The 15,898-nt window shown below is 32.8% G+C and overlaps 1 protein-coding gene across 3 annotated transcripts in view; it reads left to right on the top strand.

Annotated features, from left to right (window-relative positions):
- Positions 1-15,582, top strand: part of LOC143233149 (nephrin-like) — an 80,029-nt gene extending 64,447 nt beyond the window's left edge. For 2 of the 3 annotated variants that reach the window (XM_076469092.1, XM_076469091.1), the window contains exons 8-11: positions 1,360-1,662; positions 2,065-2,193; positions 3,749-3,861; positions 14,779-15,582. In XM_076469092.1, the coding sequence (XP_076325207.1) occupies positions 1,360-1,662; positions 2,065-2,193; positions 3,749-3,861; positions 14,779-14,961 (728 nt within the window). In that variant the 3' untranslated portion in view covers positions 14,962-15,582. The remainder of the gene's footprint in view (positions 1-1,359; positions 1,663-2,064; positions 2,194-3,748; positions 3,862-14,778) is intronic. The other variant, XM_076469093.1, reaches the window with a different exon arrangement.
- Positions 15,583-15,898: the final 316 nt, after the last annotated feature.

The raw sequence follows: 15,898 nt of genomic DNA, 5'->3' as shown, positions 1-15,898 counted from the left end.
TCTAATTGATTGGATGACAAAAAACACTACTGCGTAAACTATGGACACGTAGCTCTACTCTTACGAAGTTTGTTTTAACAAGTTTTCGCTCAGTATTTTTTCATACTAATTTTTCCCCACCGTTTCTGTGATTATTTCAAATGTTGTGTATTAATATATTCGTACTACGTTTCTGAACTTTTATGTTTTTATTTCTGTATAACAAAGTACTGTTATTGTTATTATTATGCCGTATTGCAACGTTAAAACAACTTTTAAATTTAAGTGCATAATAAATTTCATGTATCTGAAAATCTTAATTTAGTACCAATAGATATATATATATATATACATATAATATATTATTAGCTTCATTTGTTAGAAGGTTTGTTTCGTTATTATTTTAACCGTTACTATTCTGAAAAAAATATCTCTCAGAGAATAGAAAAAAAAATGTTTTGATATTATTTATACTTTCAATAAAACTCTACTGCACGAACGTCTAAACAATAACTATGGTGTATTCCAATAAACTCTAAAAGAAAGTTTCAATTAAGAATATAAAAAAGTATATTACCTGGTATAAATATCATGCATTAAGATAAATGAAACGAAATGTCACACCGTGTACACAGCATTATCTTGCGTTATCATTACTGACAGGAGATTCCTTGATGTTATACGGTACATCTGACGTATTTTACATGTACTTACAACACTGTATAACCTATTATATATATATGGAGCCCATGGAAGGAAACGTTTAATGGACAGAACACGTGTATAAAAAATTGATCAGTCGACATTTATATTTGATAAAATAGTGTACAAGAAAGAATATGAGATATCTATGGTAAGTGGGTTACAACATTACTCTTATTTTAATCTTTCATTGCCATATTTTAATATAGACATGTCTCCCAGCGACAGTCTAAATTCAGACACACAATAACAAAAACAAGAACACATATGCATGTTTCAAACATTTCATAACTTATCTGAAACAAAAATTTGTTATAAATTTGATAGAGAATAGTCTTTCATAACAGCGTTACAAAAACTTCCAATATTGTATGGCAGTAAGTTACGATGAATGCATGTTAAATTATTAATTCGTATAATAATTTACTTTACCTTTTTAATAAACACAAGTTTATAATTGTCAACAAGTTAATTATTGTATTATTGTTATTTACTTATACAGAAATATTTTACGTGATATATCACACAACAGGAATAAGGTAAGTGTACCATCTCTAGAGAATTCTCTCTCTAGTTCATAACTGTATTAACTAACAAGTTAGACTATGTTTTTTAATCAAAACTCAAATCCTTGTTTTCTTTTAGTGAAATTTCATTTTAATAACTTAAAATTTCCAGGTCCACCAGCTGCCGTGACAAACTGTTCACTTCAAAACCAAACGGAACATTCAATAGAATTAGAATGCTTTGAAGGGTATGATGGAGGGCTAAGTCAGCATTTTGTAATGGAGGTCCATGATACAACATTCCATAAGCTTCGAGCTAACTTGTCGTCAACAGAAGCCAGATTTTACGCCACAGGACTTCCCCCAGGGACGAATTTTGTCGTTATAGTTTATGCCGTGAACGCTAAAGGAAGAAGTAATGCCGTGGTACTTCGAACTAGTACATTAGCTGCACCTCTAAAACAATCTCAGACAGGTAGACACTTATTTGGTTTCGTGATATATAAATCGAGCAACATTAAGTCACACCTACAAATTGTTAGAAAACAAAAAAGTTAAAAACACGTGTTGAAAGATCTTTCAGAAGTAAAATAATTAGATGAAGAATGTGTGGATGTAATATTAAGAATGTTAATTATTTACTAAGAATGTTATTGGTTTATACATTTATTTGTACTTGAAGACTACAACTAATTAATAAAAATGATAATAAGATCTTAGTAAAATATAACTAAAACATAATTAATTATGTTTTAGACAATACACGTGTATATAATGTATATAAATGTATATAAGTTATATATATATAATTATAAAACATAATTAATTATGTTTTAGACAATACACGTGTATATGTGTGTTTTTGTTTTTTTTCTAGAAACTGTTTGGCAGATGACATTTAGTCCAGTACTGGCGATTTTGGTCGCCATTATTGCTGGTTTAGTCGTTATTTCATGCTTGGTTGTTTTAGGAATTAAAGCTAGAGCGAGATATCATTGTCCAAAAGGTACGACAAAACTATTTTGTTCAGTTAACTTAACATACGAACAATAATTTTGTTACTTACAATATAGTAACAACATATTTCTACCTCTTTATTATACTGTTTTAAGCTTCTGTTGCGACAATTGTCAAATACTCTTGTAAAGCATGTTATATATTATAACATATATTATATGTTATATAATATATATAATATCTTATATTATAATATCTTATAATTATATATCTTAGTTGTAGTATCGTATAATGGATTAGGTATGTCAGTTTTGGTAGGCGGAACTTGAACTTCATTATAAAACAATTATATATCTTAGTTGTAGTATCGTATAATGGATTAGGTATGTCAGTTTTGGTAGGCGGAACTTGAACTTCATTATAAAACAATTATATATCTCAGTTGCGGTAACAGGAACACTCCAATGTACTTGTAAACTAATTATAAACCTCAGTTGTCATAGAGCAGTCTTAATACTTAATTGTAATAATGCATTTTAAATAATTTCAGAAAGTTATATACGATAAAGTTTATTAACGCGAGAACATGTTGAACATTATCTAAATGGTGAAAATATAAAAACTGTAAACCAGAATTAAAAATACAACGAAATTTTCAACACTCTGATGTTTTTTTGTAATAGAAATTTCACATTTCTACCAAACTGGACTATGAACTCTACAAGGTGAATGTTATTCTACACGTTGTCTTAATTCTTATTTTGGAAACTTCACATGTAGACATATGTTGAAATTAAGCTGTTCTGTTAAATTATGCAAATCGTAAAGCATCTGGATATTATATTATAATCCTATTGATACTGACATGTGATAATCATCACTGTTGTCGCGTTTCGTGTGTTTATGTTTATATGTGTTTTTTGTTTTTTTGCGAAGCGTTGAGAGCATTGAACATTATCCGATAGTTGAATGCTTTCAATATTTCGCTAAAAAACACACTTGGAAACACACACATAATAATATTTCAGGCGCATGATATGAATAACAAAAAACGTAATCAAGTCTCAATACAATTTGTTTAGAAATTTTAACACGTTTGTAACTTTCTAAAATAAAAAAATAGGTTTTATGGTTCTCATTGAGGTTAACATAAAACCTGTTTTTATTATGTTAGAAAGTTACGAAGGTGTTAAAATTTTTAAACAAAATGTATTGGCATTTGATTATGTTTTTCTAATTATTCATATCATATGCCTGAAGGATTATTACGGCAGTTTATGGTTTTTGCAGATATAATATACAAAGGCACATATATACATATGAATTTAATTTTTAATGTGCAAAAATGTTGGCATCGTGTATTATCGTTCTATATAGTTTTTTTTTCTTTACATAAACGAGAAAATGTTTGTTATTTGTGATGTGATATAAATGTATATGTGTGTGTGGGGATGTATATATATATACACAGAAATTATATTGGTGCCTAAAGTGAGTTACTGTATATTTAGTAACTGAAGCAGCTGTGTATCAATAAGTGAAAACCAATAACCCATTGCCAAACTTCATGGATTTGCCTAATATCAGTTATCGACTTTTTTTAGGTGCAAGTTCAGCTGAAGTGAATAGTGGTCACCGAGAAAAAGATGTAGCTAATAATAAAGCTAAAGGACAAGGTGAAACATACACAAGATGGGATACTGTTGACAGTGAGAAAGTAAGTTAAAATGGCGTACTGTGCTCATTCATTATTCAGAATCAAACTATTTTTGTCTGAAATACGTTTTGTTTTTCTCACTTCTCCGAGATAACAATCATCATGATGAAGAATTGGTGTCAGTAAAGTTGGTACCTCTAAAAAGTATATTCAGAGTCATTATTCACATGAATTTAATTTTACATATTTTCTGTTGTTGTATGTTATTAAGCACAAAGCTACACAAAGGGCTATCTGTGCTCTGCCCACTACGCGTTATCGAAGTCCGATTTCTAGCCGTATAATGACATTTGTTTTATTATTTTATGAGATAATATTACACTATACTGTATTTCAGTTATGCACCTTATCCCAAAAATTACTGAAGCTATATGAAAACAAATCTTTGTTTTGATTACGTTGTGCTTAATGTGTATTTTTACCTTCGTTTTATAATTTGTACAAGTGTAACAACTATGTTAAATTATTCCAAAAGCCTGTTTCGTACATTCCTGAAATCTAAAATTCTTCTCTGGTAATCTCTTCCATTTGAACTACTATGTGCAAAACGTATTTATTTTAAGTGTTATTATAAATGTTTAAGATTCTTTTGTTTGTTTGCTTAGAATTAAGCACAAAGCTAAATAATTTGCTATCTGTGCTCTGGACATCACGGGTATCGAAACCGGGATTCTAGCAGTGCGAGGCCGCAGACATACCGCTGTGCCACTGGGGGGCTATTTTTTAACAAAATTTCAAAACATTCGCAAAATCGGTGTTATATTCAAAATATTTAGAAATGATTGTTTAAAAGACAGAAATATCGTTATATTTAAACATGCTAAACCATTAAAAGCATAAATTTAAAACAGAGGAAAGTGTAAAGTTTGTAAAGAAAACGGCACTTACCAATAGTAGTTTATGAGGTTAGCTCCTAGTTATCATATCAGAACGAGTAAAACCGAATAAGCTTTGCTATTATTGAGTAATATCCCAAAATTACTCATCAATAGATGGCTTTTCAAGGTGGATTATAGAGCCTTAAAAACAACAAAATCAAATCATATACTAGAGACATTGAATCAGACTAAAATGTCACAGTTTCTTAGTTTCTTGTACAAGTGAAAATTTTAACCAAATATTTCGCAAGATTCATAAATAACGCGTAGTAGTGTCTGTTGGTAAAGCATTGTCTTTATCTATTTCATACTCGTCAATTGCTTTAAAAATAGTTGCTTATTGAGATTTGAGACAAAAAGTTACATTAGGCGAAACTGTATTTTTAATATGTATATTGTGAAATCTTTATATACACGTAGCATAAAATTGGAGGTAGATTTTGTAATGCATACTTCAAATAAAAGTATTTCAATGATACTTGAATGTGAAACTAAAAGCAGCTTTCAAAGTGAATGGTAAATATGAATACATGAGTAATTCTCTTTCGACCTGTTTTTCATTTTAATAATAATTTTGTTTAAATTCGGAAGCATTATTTCCTAACTATTTATCAAATGTTCACTTGCATTACCCCATCATATTTGGAAGGATTTGTTTGTTTGTTTTTGAATTTCGCACAAAGCTACTCGAGGGCTGTCTGTGCTAGCCGTCCCTAATTTAGCAGTGTAAGACTAGAGGGAAGGCAGCTAGTCATCACCACCCACCTCCAACTCTTGGGCTACTCTTTTACCAACGAATAGTGGGATTGACCGCCACATTAAAACGCCCCCACAGCTGAAAGGGCGAGCATGTTTGGCGCGACGGGGATGCGAACCCGCGACCCTCAGATTACAAGTCGCACGCCTTAACGCGCTTGGCCATGCCGGGCCATTTGGAAGGAATTTCCCTACATCCTGAGCATTTTTTGCAGCTACGAGTTCCAGTGAAACGATGTCTTGTGGTAAAATTATTAAGTAATTAAAGTTGATTAGCTAAGAAAAATGTGTGGCTTTCAAAGTATTTTTAAAAATTATTTTACATTTTTGACTTAATTATGATAAAGCTTTGTTATCCTAAATTTCTAATTGCAGGTAAAGTTTTCTTTAATTTGTTAAAATGTGTTACCCTTCACTCTTGCATGTCATCTGTACGTGAACATGTACTGACTTTAGTGAATACCAATGAAATATAGTGATCCTTGCTGAAAATGGCTACTGAACCTGTGATAATTGTGCTCTCTCTCTTTGGATTTTCAGGGATTTTTGTATCCGTGTATAACATTTTTTTTTAGTAGTAGTAAAGGTGTTTTGCTGTGTGTTATATTATATTTCCGTAATACAAACTTTGAAAATGTTATTTTATAATGACGGAAGTTTATATGCTAGTTTGAGCTTTCTAAGTTCAGTTTGGAACTCTTCATTTATGGGTTATTCAATGTTTGACCCAACATGGCCAGGTGGTTAGGGCGCTTGATCCGTAATCTGATGGTCTTGGGTTGGAATCTCCATCACAACAAACATGGTCGCCCTTTCAGCCGTGGGGCTATTATAAAGTGATGATTAATCTCAGTATTCCTTAGTAAAAGAGTAGCCCAAGAGCTGGCGGTGAGTGATGGTGTCTTCTCTCTAGTGTTACACTACTAAGTTATGGACGGTTAGCGCAAACAGCGCCCGTAGAGCTTTCCACGAAATTAAAAAACAAACAAACAAATAATAATCAATGTTTAATTTGTGTTTCGTAATACCTCTTCCAGATTCGTTTGTTACGATGAGTTCACAATCCACGCAGTTCGGAATTATTTATTTTCTGACTTATGCTGTTTACTCTCCACAATTTTAATTTTTTTTTCTGAATTTTTTCAGTCAATCTGATGTATACTTTTTATGTTGTTTCACAACACTGTTTCATTGTATCGTTATGTTCTTTTTAGTAGTTTCTATTTCACTTGCATCAAAAGACCAGGTTAGAGAATTCAGATATTTCTGTCATTATTTTCTTCTATTTACCAGAAGAAGGTTTCAATTGGTTAGTTTTGAATTTCACGCAGAGCTACTCGAGGACTATCTGCGCTAGCTGTCCCTAATTTAGAAGTGTAAGACTAGAGGGAAGGCAGCTAGTCATCACCACTTACCGCCAATTCTTCGGCTACTCTTTTACCAACGAATAGTGGGATTGACCGTCACATTATAACGCCCTAACGGCTGAAAGGGCGAGCATATTTGGTGCGACGGGGATTTAAACCCAGGACTCTTGGACTACGATTCGAGTGCCTTAATCACCTGGCTATGCCGGACCGTCCATAAGAAGGCCACCAACCACAAAATTCGCCAACATAAAGACATTATTCGTCCCTTGAAAGGAACAAAAAGATTAAATATCTCTCTTATAATACGCAATCAAAGACAGCACATTTTGAACTCTGAATCCTTGATCCACATCTCGACACGCTAACAGCTAAGCTATGTCTGGCTAAACGTGTTTTGACTGATAGGCCAGGTGGGTTAAGGCGTTCGACTCGTAATATGAGGGTTGCGGGCTAGAATCACGGTCACATTAAACGTGGGGGCATTATAACACGTGGCTAATCCCACTCTTCGTTGGTAAAGGAGTAGCCTAAGAGTTGGTGGTGAGTGGTGATGACTAGCTGCCTTCCCTCTAGTCTTACACAGCTGAAGTAAGGACGGCTAGCGCATTTAGCCCTGGTGTAGCTTTGCGCGAAATTCAAAAAACAAACAAACTTTGACGATTAAATATATTTAAATTGACATTCATGTACATTACAAAATATTTATTTTTCCAATAAAAAAGCATGTAATGGGAAATTTAGGACACCCTAATTTATTTAGAAACTAAATGTTTTCTGATTTCAAAAATTGAAGCACAATTAATACGGTAAGATACTTTTATGACTAGCTCTTTACATGTGTGAGTTAAGAAACTGCGCATTTTTTCTTAGAGACGAGTGTTTTCCAACTCCAGGAACTACGCTACCTCTAACAGTCCGAAAAATATTAGAAACTTTAAGTACTTAATTTGCTTAACTATACAACGCACAAATGTTAAAAAAAAACCCAACACATTAATGGCCCAAAACGCTTTAGCTGACGAAGCGTGATGTGTAAATGACATTATATTACAAAAAGGCACTACAATCGGATCATTCTTCACTGATCCAGTAAGATTTTCCAGTAATCAGGTCTTATAATAGCAGTTAAAACGTGCCTTCTGTATTGTATTTATGATTTCAATAGCAATTCACCAAAAAAATAAACAAATTAACTTACAACTGAGCGAAATAGTTCGTCCACACCAGAATACAATAAATAATTTTTTTGATAGATTGTTTAGGTAGAATGTTCGTGATGAAACTTTTTAGAGTGGAAGACAAAGTTTCATTAGAGAAAGCGGGTGTTTTATGCTAGTCACAAAATCGAACAAGTAAACACTAATGGTTTAATATCTTTTTTACTAGCTACACACAAAATTCTAGTAGAAGGATTTACGATAGCATTTTAGCTATACATTATTTATCGTGATGAAACTATGGAATGGATCTTAACTGTCAAATTAGAGAGGATCGCAAGGAGTTTCTTCGATGTCAAATCAGAGTTGAACAATATGCAAGCTTACTCGTTGCCTTATTTCATCACTAGATGAGCTTCAGGGAATATTTCAGTCCCTCTCTCCTGAACTCAGGATATATTTGGTAGTGTTATCTCTAGAACCGAGGAGGTGGGGCTTCGTGAACAAATTCACAACCACAAAACCCTTTTTTCGTTCATATACTGCTGTTTTTATTGCAGTGAAAATAAAATTCTTAAAATCACTAATTATCCTTACAACATATTAAGTTTTTTTAAAAAGTTTATCCTGATAGGTATTCTGCACTTTATACGTTCATTTATATATATGATGATGCATTGAGTGGAAGCTGTTTTTTGCTATTTAGTCTGAAAGTGTTCTGATTGTAAAATACAAAAGTGAATGAAACAGCGGACAATCAGAAATTTGTAATATTATCATTACGTACGTTAAAAACAAAACAAGGACAATTAAAAACTATTAAAATAGAATGTCAATAGAATGTGAAAAAATGAATCTATAGAAATACATAATGTCAATCCTAATATTATCAGAGAGAATTATCAAAGTAAGATATAATTCCTCGGATGACCAGCAACGTCATTTCGTAGCCAGTATATATAGAAAAATATACTTGTAGTAAATAAAGTTTGTCCTGACAATACATTAAATAATTTTACAATGCTACACAATGAAACAAGCGTTTAAGAATATTTTGTTAATCGCGTTTTTGTAAAACTAGGCAATTGTTTTCAAATATCATAAAAGAGTTTTATTGTTTTGTGTTTTAACTACGAGTTATTAGTGAGATCATTTTAGAACCCCAAAATTTTAAAATACAGATCTTTGTTTTGGTAACTTTATATATGTATTTGTTTTAACAGAGCCTTAAACGTATTTCACTCTTACGATCAGGTGTGATTCACGAATATGCCATATAAAATTGCTTTTCCAACTATTGCTATGGTCACTGTGAAGACAGGCAACTTTTCGTACATGATAAACAGCAGCTTGAGTTTGCATTTGTCTTAATTTGGAAGAGTGTGTGGAGCTAATATATACAAAACAATCCGTGATGACGAGAAAATCCACTTGTAGAGAAAATTATATATTTAAAAACGGCTGGAATGGGTAGAGAAGGCACTAATAGAGGAGCGAAAAACTTATACAACAACTCAAGCCCAAAATAAACTAATACAAAGGAACACCTTTATACCAATGTTAATAAATATAATAAAACATCTAAGCACGCCCTCTACATTCCTACACTCGATTACACAACACCCTTCAAACATGTGGTCAGCTACCGGTCAGTAACCATTTCTTTCTTTGTGAACCTGACGATAACCGAAGAAGGTCGAAACGTTGTTCGCTCCTCTACTAGTGCTTTCTCTATCCATACCAGCCGTTTTTAAATATATACAAAACAATTATGCTGTTCGCTGTTCCCCAAGTGAATCGAGTACAGAACAACAAACACATCTTAAATAACTCGTGCGTTCTCTTTTGCATCATTTAGGAGCAATGAGATTCATTGGATAGAAATCCAAAAATGATGATGCAAAAATCAAGAATCAACTATGAGGGAAAGGTATATAACAAATGGGAAAGGATAGTAATCGCCCCATACGACGCCACAGCTCTTTGCACTTGTTTCTGCTTCTACCAAGAAAATGAAAAAAAAATTATTTGTCGAAACTAAAATGAGAATGATACTTAAAACTCTTTCTCCGATACGTTTTTCGCTCACGACTGTTAAACCATTAGTATTGATCCAAGTGACTGTCACGGAAAAACGCTTGGAATGCAGGACTCTTTTGGTTTTCACGGTTGAAGTAACTTGACACAATTCTGGTGATTTTGAAAATAAAAAAAGGATATTTTAAACATACAGGTTCTTTTCGTTTTATATTTGCTTCACATATATTCTGACTCTTTTAAACCAAAGAACCTAGCTATATTAACATGTTATTTTATTTCAAAGATCTAGCTTCAGTTCTCCACTGGCTCAGCTGTAAGTCAATGAGCTTACACCATGCTAAATTAGGTTTCGATACTCATGGTGGGCACACATCTCCTACTGTGTTGCTCTGTGCTTTACTAGAAACAAAGAATATCCATGTTTACAAAACTGTTTGAATTTTCTTACAATTGTCATAAGTAACCAAATAACAAGAGGAATTCGGGTTCAACATCGCTGGATTATTCACTTACAATTTACAAAAACCATCTGATTGTAGACAGGGAAAAGTATTATTGTAGTATAGTTGTTTTCCTTAATAATACGACCATCATGTTGACTTATTCAGAAATGTTAAGACAAGACATAGTTGTTATTATTCTAAAACGCCTTACAATATAATTTTGTCTCATTACGATATGTTAGTTTAATTTAATTTTACCATATTTACTTCTCAAACAGACTCGAATAAAAATAAATACTTCGTTATCGGAATGATAATCGTTCAATAAAATTCGTATAACAGTGTAAGAGTACGATTGAAGTCTTTCACAAGTTAGGATAAATAAAGCACCATATTTTATGCCGGTGCTAAAGTACAAACATAACAAACTGCGGTAAAACACAATGCACGTTCCGTTTCATGACATGTAGACCGACATAAGTTTTATGCTAAGGTACCCAGAAGAACTTTATTGCGAAATAGATAAAAATCATAAGTCATCATTTAAAAAAATATTTTTCTTATTATTATTTCGCGAAACCTGCTTTATCGATTTATCGCTTTTCCTTTTGGTATAAACTCGGAGAGTGAAAACAAGGTCGAATGCTCTGCTGTGGAATATTCTGCATCGAAAACAGTAAAAATAAAAGTTATCAGAAGACATCTTTCATATTAATCACAGGCCATGCATGACCAGGTTGTTGAAACACTCGACTCGTAATCTGAGAGTCGCGGCTTTGAATCCTCGTCAGACCAAACATGCTCCCCCTTCCAGCTGTGGGGGCATTATAATGTGACAGTCAATTTCACTATTCGTTGGTAATAGAGTAGCCCAAGAGATGGTGGTTGGTGGTGATAACCAGTTTTTATCTTTTCTGTAATTGCACACACGTACTTAATTTCGACTGATGTAAACAAAAAGCGAATATGAATATATTTTAGTAGCCATTTTAGGCCCGGCGTGCCCAGATGGGTTAAGGCGTTTGACTCATAATCTGAGGGTCGCGGGTTCAAATCCCCGTCGCACCAAATATGCTCGCCCTTTCAGCGGTGGGAGCGTTATAATGTTACGGTCAATCCCTCTATTTGTTGGTAAAAGAGTTGGCTGTGGGTAGTGATGACTAGCTGTCTTTCTTCTAGTCTTACACTTCTAAATTAGCCCTGGTGTAGCTTTGCGCTAAATTCAAAAACAAAAACAACAGTAGACATTTTGTACAACAAGATATATTAAAAGCTTATGGCAATTAAAAAAAAAGCTTAGCGTTAGGCCGTGTAATAACATTATAAATTTATTTACTGATAGTATTAGGTACGGTAAAATTTAGCTTTAACGAAACTAAAATAATAAAGAATTGCGAAAGTTAGTTACAATATCGAATTATCTCTTTATCAAATACAGACCGTACTCAATAAAGGCTTAACTATTTTTAGGCCTAAGAGAAGAGAACTTATAGATTTAGTTTGCTTGTATTTAGAATTCTTCTTCTTATTATTATTCTAGAAATTTCATTATCTTTGTTTGTTTGTTTGGGAATTTCGCACAAAGCTACTCGAGGGCTATCTGTGCTAGCCGTCCCTAATTTAGCAGTGTAAGACTAGAGGGAAGGCAGCTAGTCATCACCACCCACCTCCAACTCTTGGGCTACTCTTTTACCAACGAATAGTGGGATTGACCGTCACATTATACACCCCCTCGGCTGGGAGGGCGACCATGTTTAGCGCGACGCGGGCGCGAACCCGCGACCTTCGGATTACGAGTCACACGCCTTACGTGCTTGGCCATGCCAGGCCATTTCATTGTCTAATAATTATTTTTGCAACAAAAATAGTTTGACTACAAAAGTTTTGCTGGTCTCTTTAAGTATTTGATGAGGTTCAGTTGTAACAAAACTAGTTTGAAACCATCAGTCAATAATTTTCTAATATTTACATAATTCATAAAAAAATGGCATGCAAATCTTAAGTGTCTTACATCAACTATGAAGTATTTATGCAGAATCTGGAAAATTACATATAATGTTCAGAACAAGTTGAACTACCGGCACATCCTATTTGAAAATGAGCGGTAATATAAATAGAAAAAGTTTAAAAGCTTAAGCATATCTGAGTCAACAGTTGATAGCGTGACTGCTATTACAATTACAAAAATGGATACCCTATGCTGAATTCAACCCACTCGCCTTAGAGAAATTCATCCTACGAGATTTGTTTTAATCATTAAGCCACTATATCGTTCTGGAATTGATAAGGATCTTCGTGCGATTGTATGCTAAACATTTTCACAACAAGTTTTGGTAACTATGATAGAAACAAGTATGGCGCGTTATCACATTCTATAGCGCATGTTTTTTGTATGTTGCGTCTTAGAATTTATTAGGAACGTTTGTGAATTTCAGAGGTCTTGGCGATAACCCGTTTTACCTAAATATTTTCTTCGCGTTTTATTTTATTTTATGGTAAAATAAGATGGCCAACATCACTGTGTATAATAACTGTTAAGAAACTAGATTATTTCATGTATATGCACATTTTTGCATGTGTCTTCTAAAAACCTGAAGTTATTATGAATTTAGTTTTATTGTAACAATTATGAATAATGTTCAGTTGCGCACTAATTTTAATAATTTTGAGTATATAAAAACGATATTATTTTAATAAGGATGGACACCTGAGAATATTATATTTAAAAAAAAAAGAAGAGTTTCGAGAATTTAACTTATTGCAAATATTTAATTGTTGTTTCTTTTTCTTTTCGCCCGGCATGGCCAGGTGGTTGAGGTACTCGACTTGTAATCTAAGTGGCTTGGGTTTGCTTTCATCTAACATCAAACATGCTCGACCTTTCGTCGCAAGTTTTAACTCATGTTTAAGAGAAAGTAAATCATAAAATATTCATAAACTATTTTATAAATATTTCAAGTGTTTCAAATAAGTTTTGTTTGGATAAAGAACAAGACGTAAATCTGTTTTTCTTGAGATATCTTTGATCTCAAATGTTGCACTAAAAGATTCAGCTTGGTAAATACTGATAAGATACAGAGACAATAAAATAAGGATGTTGTGCATCTGTTACTATGTTTCACCAATAAAGAATTTTTCACACCCGTTTTTCACAGCTTATCTTTATCTGTGTGATGTGGGTACAGAAACGATTGTTCACTGGTGGCTTGACTCGGTATGCCCAGGTAGTTAAGACGCTTGATTCGTAATCTGAGGGTTGTGGGTTCGAATCCCCGTCACATGAAACATTTTCGCCCCTTCAGCTGTGGGGACGTTGTATTATTCGTTATATACCACTATTCGTTGATAAAGTAGTAACACAACAGTTGGCGGTTGGTGGTAAGAACTAGCTGCCTTTCCTCTAGTCTTACACTGCTAAATTAGGGACAGGTAGAGCAGATAGCTCGGTGTAGCTTTGCGCGATATTGTAAAACAAACACTCGTGTCTTCTGTTTCTTTAGAAGTACAAGTTTTTTCTGAACTACCTAGTTAGAGTTCATTAGGACAAGTGCAACTTGTCAGCAACCACTTTTTGATGATACGAGATCCCAGGACGACCAGTCTTGGAACCATAGCAATGATAGTAAAAGTCCTGCATGTGGTAGAATCATATTTAGATGCTTTTACAGACAGTGTTACAGATAATCGTCTTGAAATTTCGGAAAGCGAGGTTATGCATTTCTTTGCTTTTTCATCGCACGAATGAATTGTGACGTTTATTTCTTCAATCCATATTACTTGAGACGGCTTTTTAACAAGGAAGGGATTCAGTGCAAACCAAATATATACATGTTAGTCATGTTGCCTGTTCTGCCCCTTCTCTGCATTATCATAACAAGTGGTAATATATCTGTACACCACCATATTTTTAAACAAAACTTATTATAAAATCGACAGACTATCCTTAACTTAATTTAGTAGCATTTTTTGAACTTGAGAAAAAAGCTCAAATAAGTATAAATATTTAGCAGTTTAAGCAAATTAATATTTTCGAGTAGAAAAAACATACTTTGTTACTATATAGAAATGATGTTAAAGTTTCAAATAAAAATTATCTAAATATTCATTATATCCATATCTACAGTAAAGTTAAAAACCTATGCTTATTAAGATAAGAAAAACAAAATATGTTAACGACATATCGTACTTTACTCGTTTTGGTTTCATGTTGTGTTTTACGACTCAATTGTTTACCGCTATTCCAAGGAAATCTAATAATTTATTCTCTCTAAAGTTTCCAGCGTCAATACCTCTTCTGCTTCAGGCTCAACGACTTAGTCCTACCTTGCCAGAATCAAGTGGAACGATAGAAGAAACATCTTGCGACTACGGCTTGAAGTGCAAGGAAACTAACGTAAAACTAATTGGCTTGAGCTACAATACTGGAGACTTTGACATAGAGAACACCCGTGTTTAAATATCCTTATGTGTGGTAATACAGGTGCCTTCGTTCAATTATAGTTATTTCCCCTTGAGAGAAAATGTAAAGTGTAAAAGATGCTTAGAAACATAACTTGGAGCCTTTGCTTATAAGGAAAAGAGACTTCATGGTGATTTTAAAAGTGATTATATTACTTATATTTCACACTATTAAGAACAAAATTTGAGATGTTTACATTTCATTTCAAGCATTCCATTAAAATAATAATTATTACTTATGAATAATTTATTAAAAATAAAACAAGCAAACAACACCATTGTTAAATAAATTCTCAGATTTTACTAAATGTTTATTGAACATTCTAAATATCCCGAAAACGGAGCAAAAACAAAATAATAGTAAAGCTCAATATAAGAAAGTTAAAGTGAGCGTATTGGTGAATGTTATGTAAGGCAAAATTATTACATAAAAATAATTTTAACCTAACGTTGCAAAAGGAAACAATGTATTTATTTTCCTGTAACACATTTTACTTTGGAGTGTCATTTTAAATACATGTATTATAATCACCTTCTTGTACTTATGTATTCATCAATCCATTCTGTTGAGCAAATGAATTCTCACGCTTAAAATGTATACCTGAATAAATTGTTTCCTTTGTTTCTTCTACAAAGAGGTTCCTTTATTTTCTTATACGACGTTCAAAGATAATTGAAAAATACTGTTATTACACCACTGTTCTTTCTATAAAAATAAAGTGTATTTTGATAGTGAGATATTTCATTTCAAATAGCTTTGATACTGAGTGAACTGTTCTGTATTTGAGTATTTTATGAGTGCATCTGACAGGAGTGTAAAGGACGATATTTAATGATCGAATCTTTAACCAATTCTACACTCGAGCCAAATGCAGTTCATAAAAAGCTTCAGATACACGTAATATATAAATTTTAATAAATATTATTTATCGGAT

This window comes from Tachypleus tridentatus, chromosome 12 (genome assembly GCF_004210375.1).
Source record: "Tachypleus tridentatus isolate NWPU-2018 chromosome 12, ASM421037v1, whole genome shotgun sequence".
Lineage (NCBI taxonomy): Eukaryota > Metazoa > Arthropoda > Merostomata > Xiphosura > Limulidae > Tachypleus > Tachypleus tridentatus.
The sequence above is the reverse complement of the archived record's forward strand: the minus strand, read 5'-3'. Positions and strand labels throughout refer to the sequence as shown.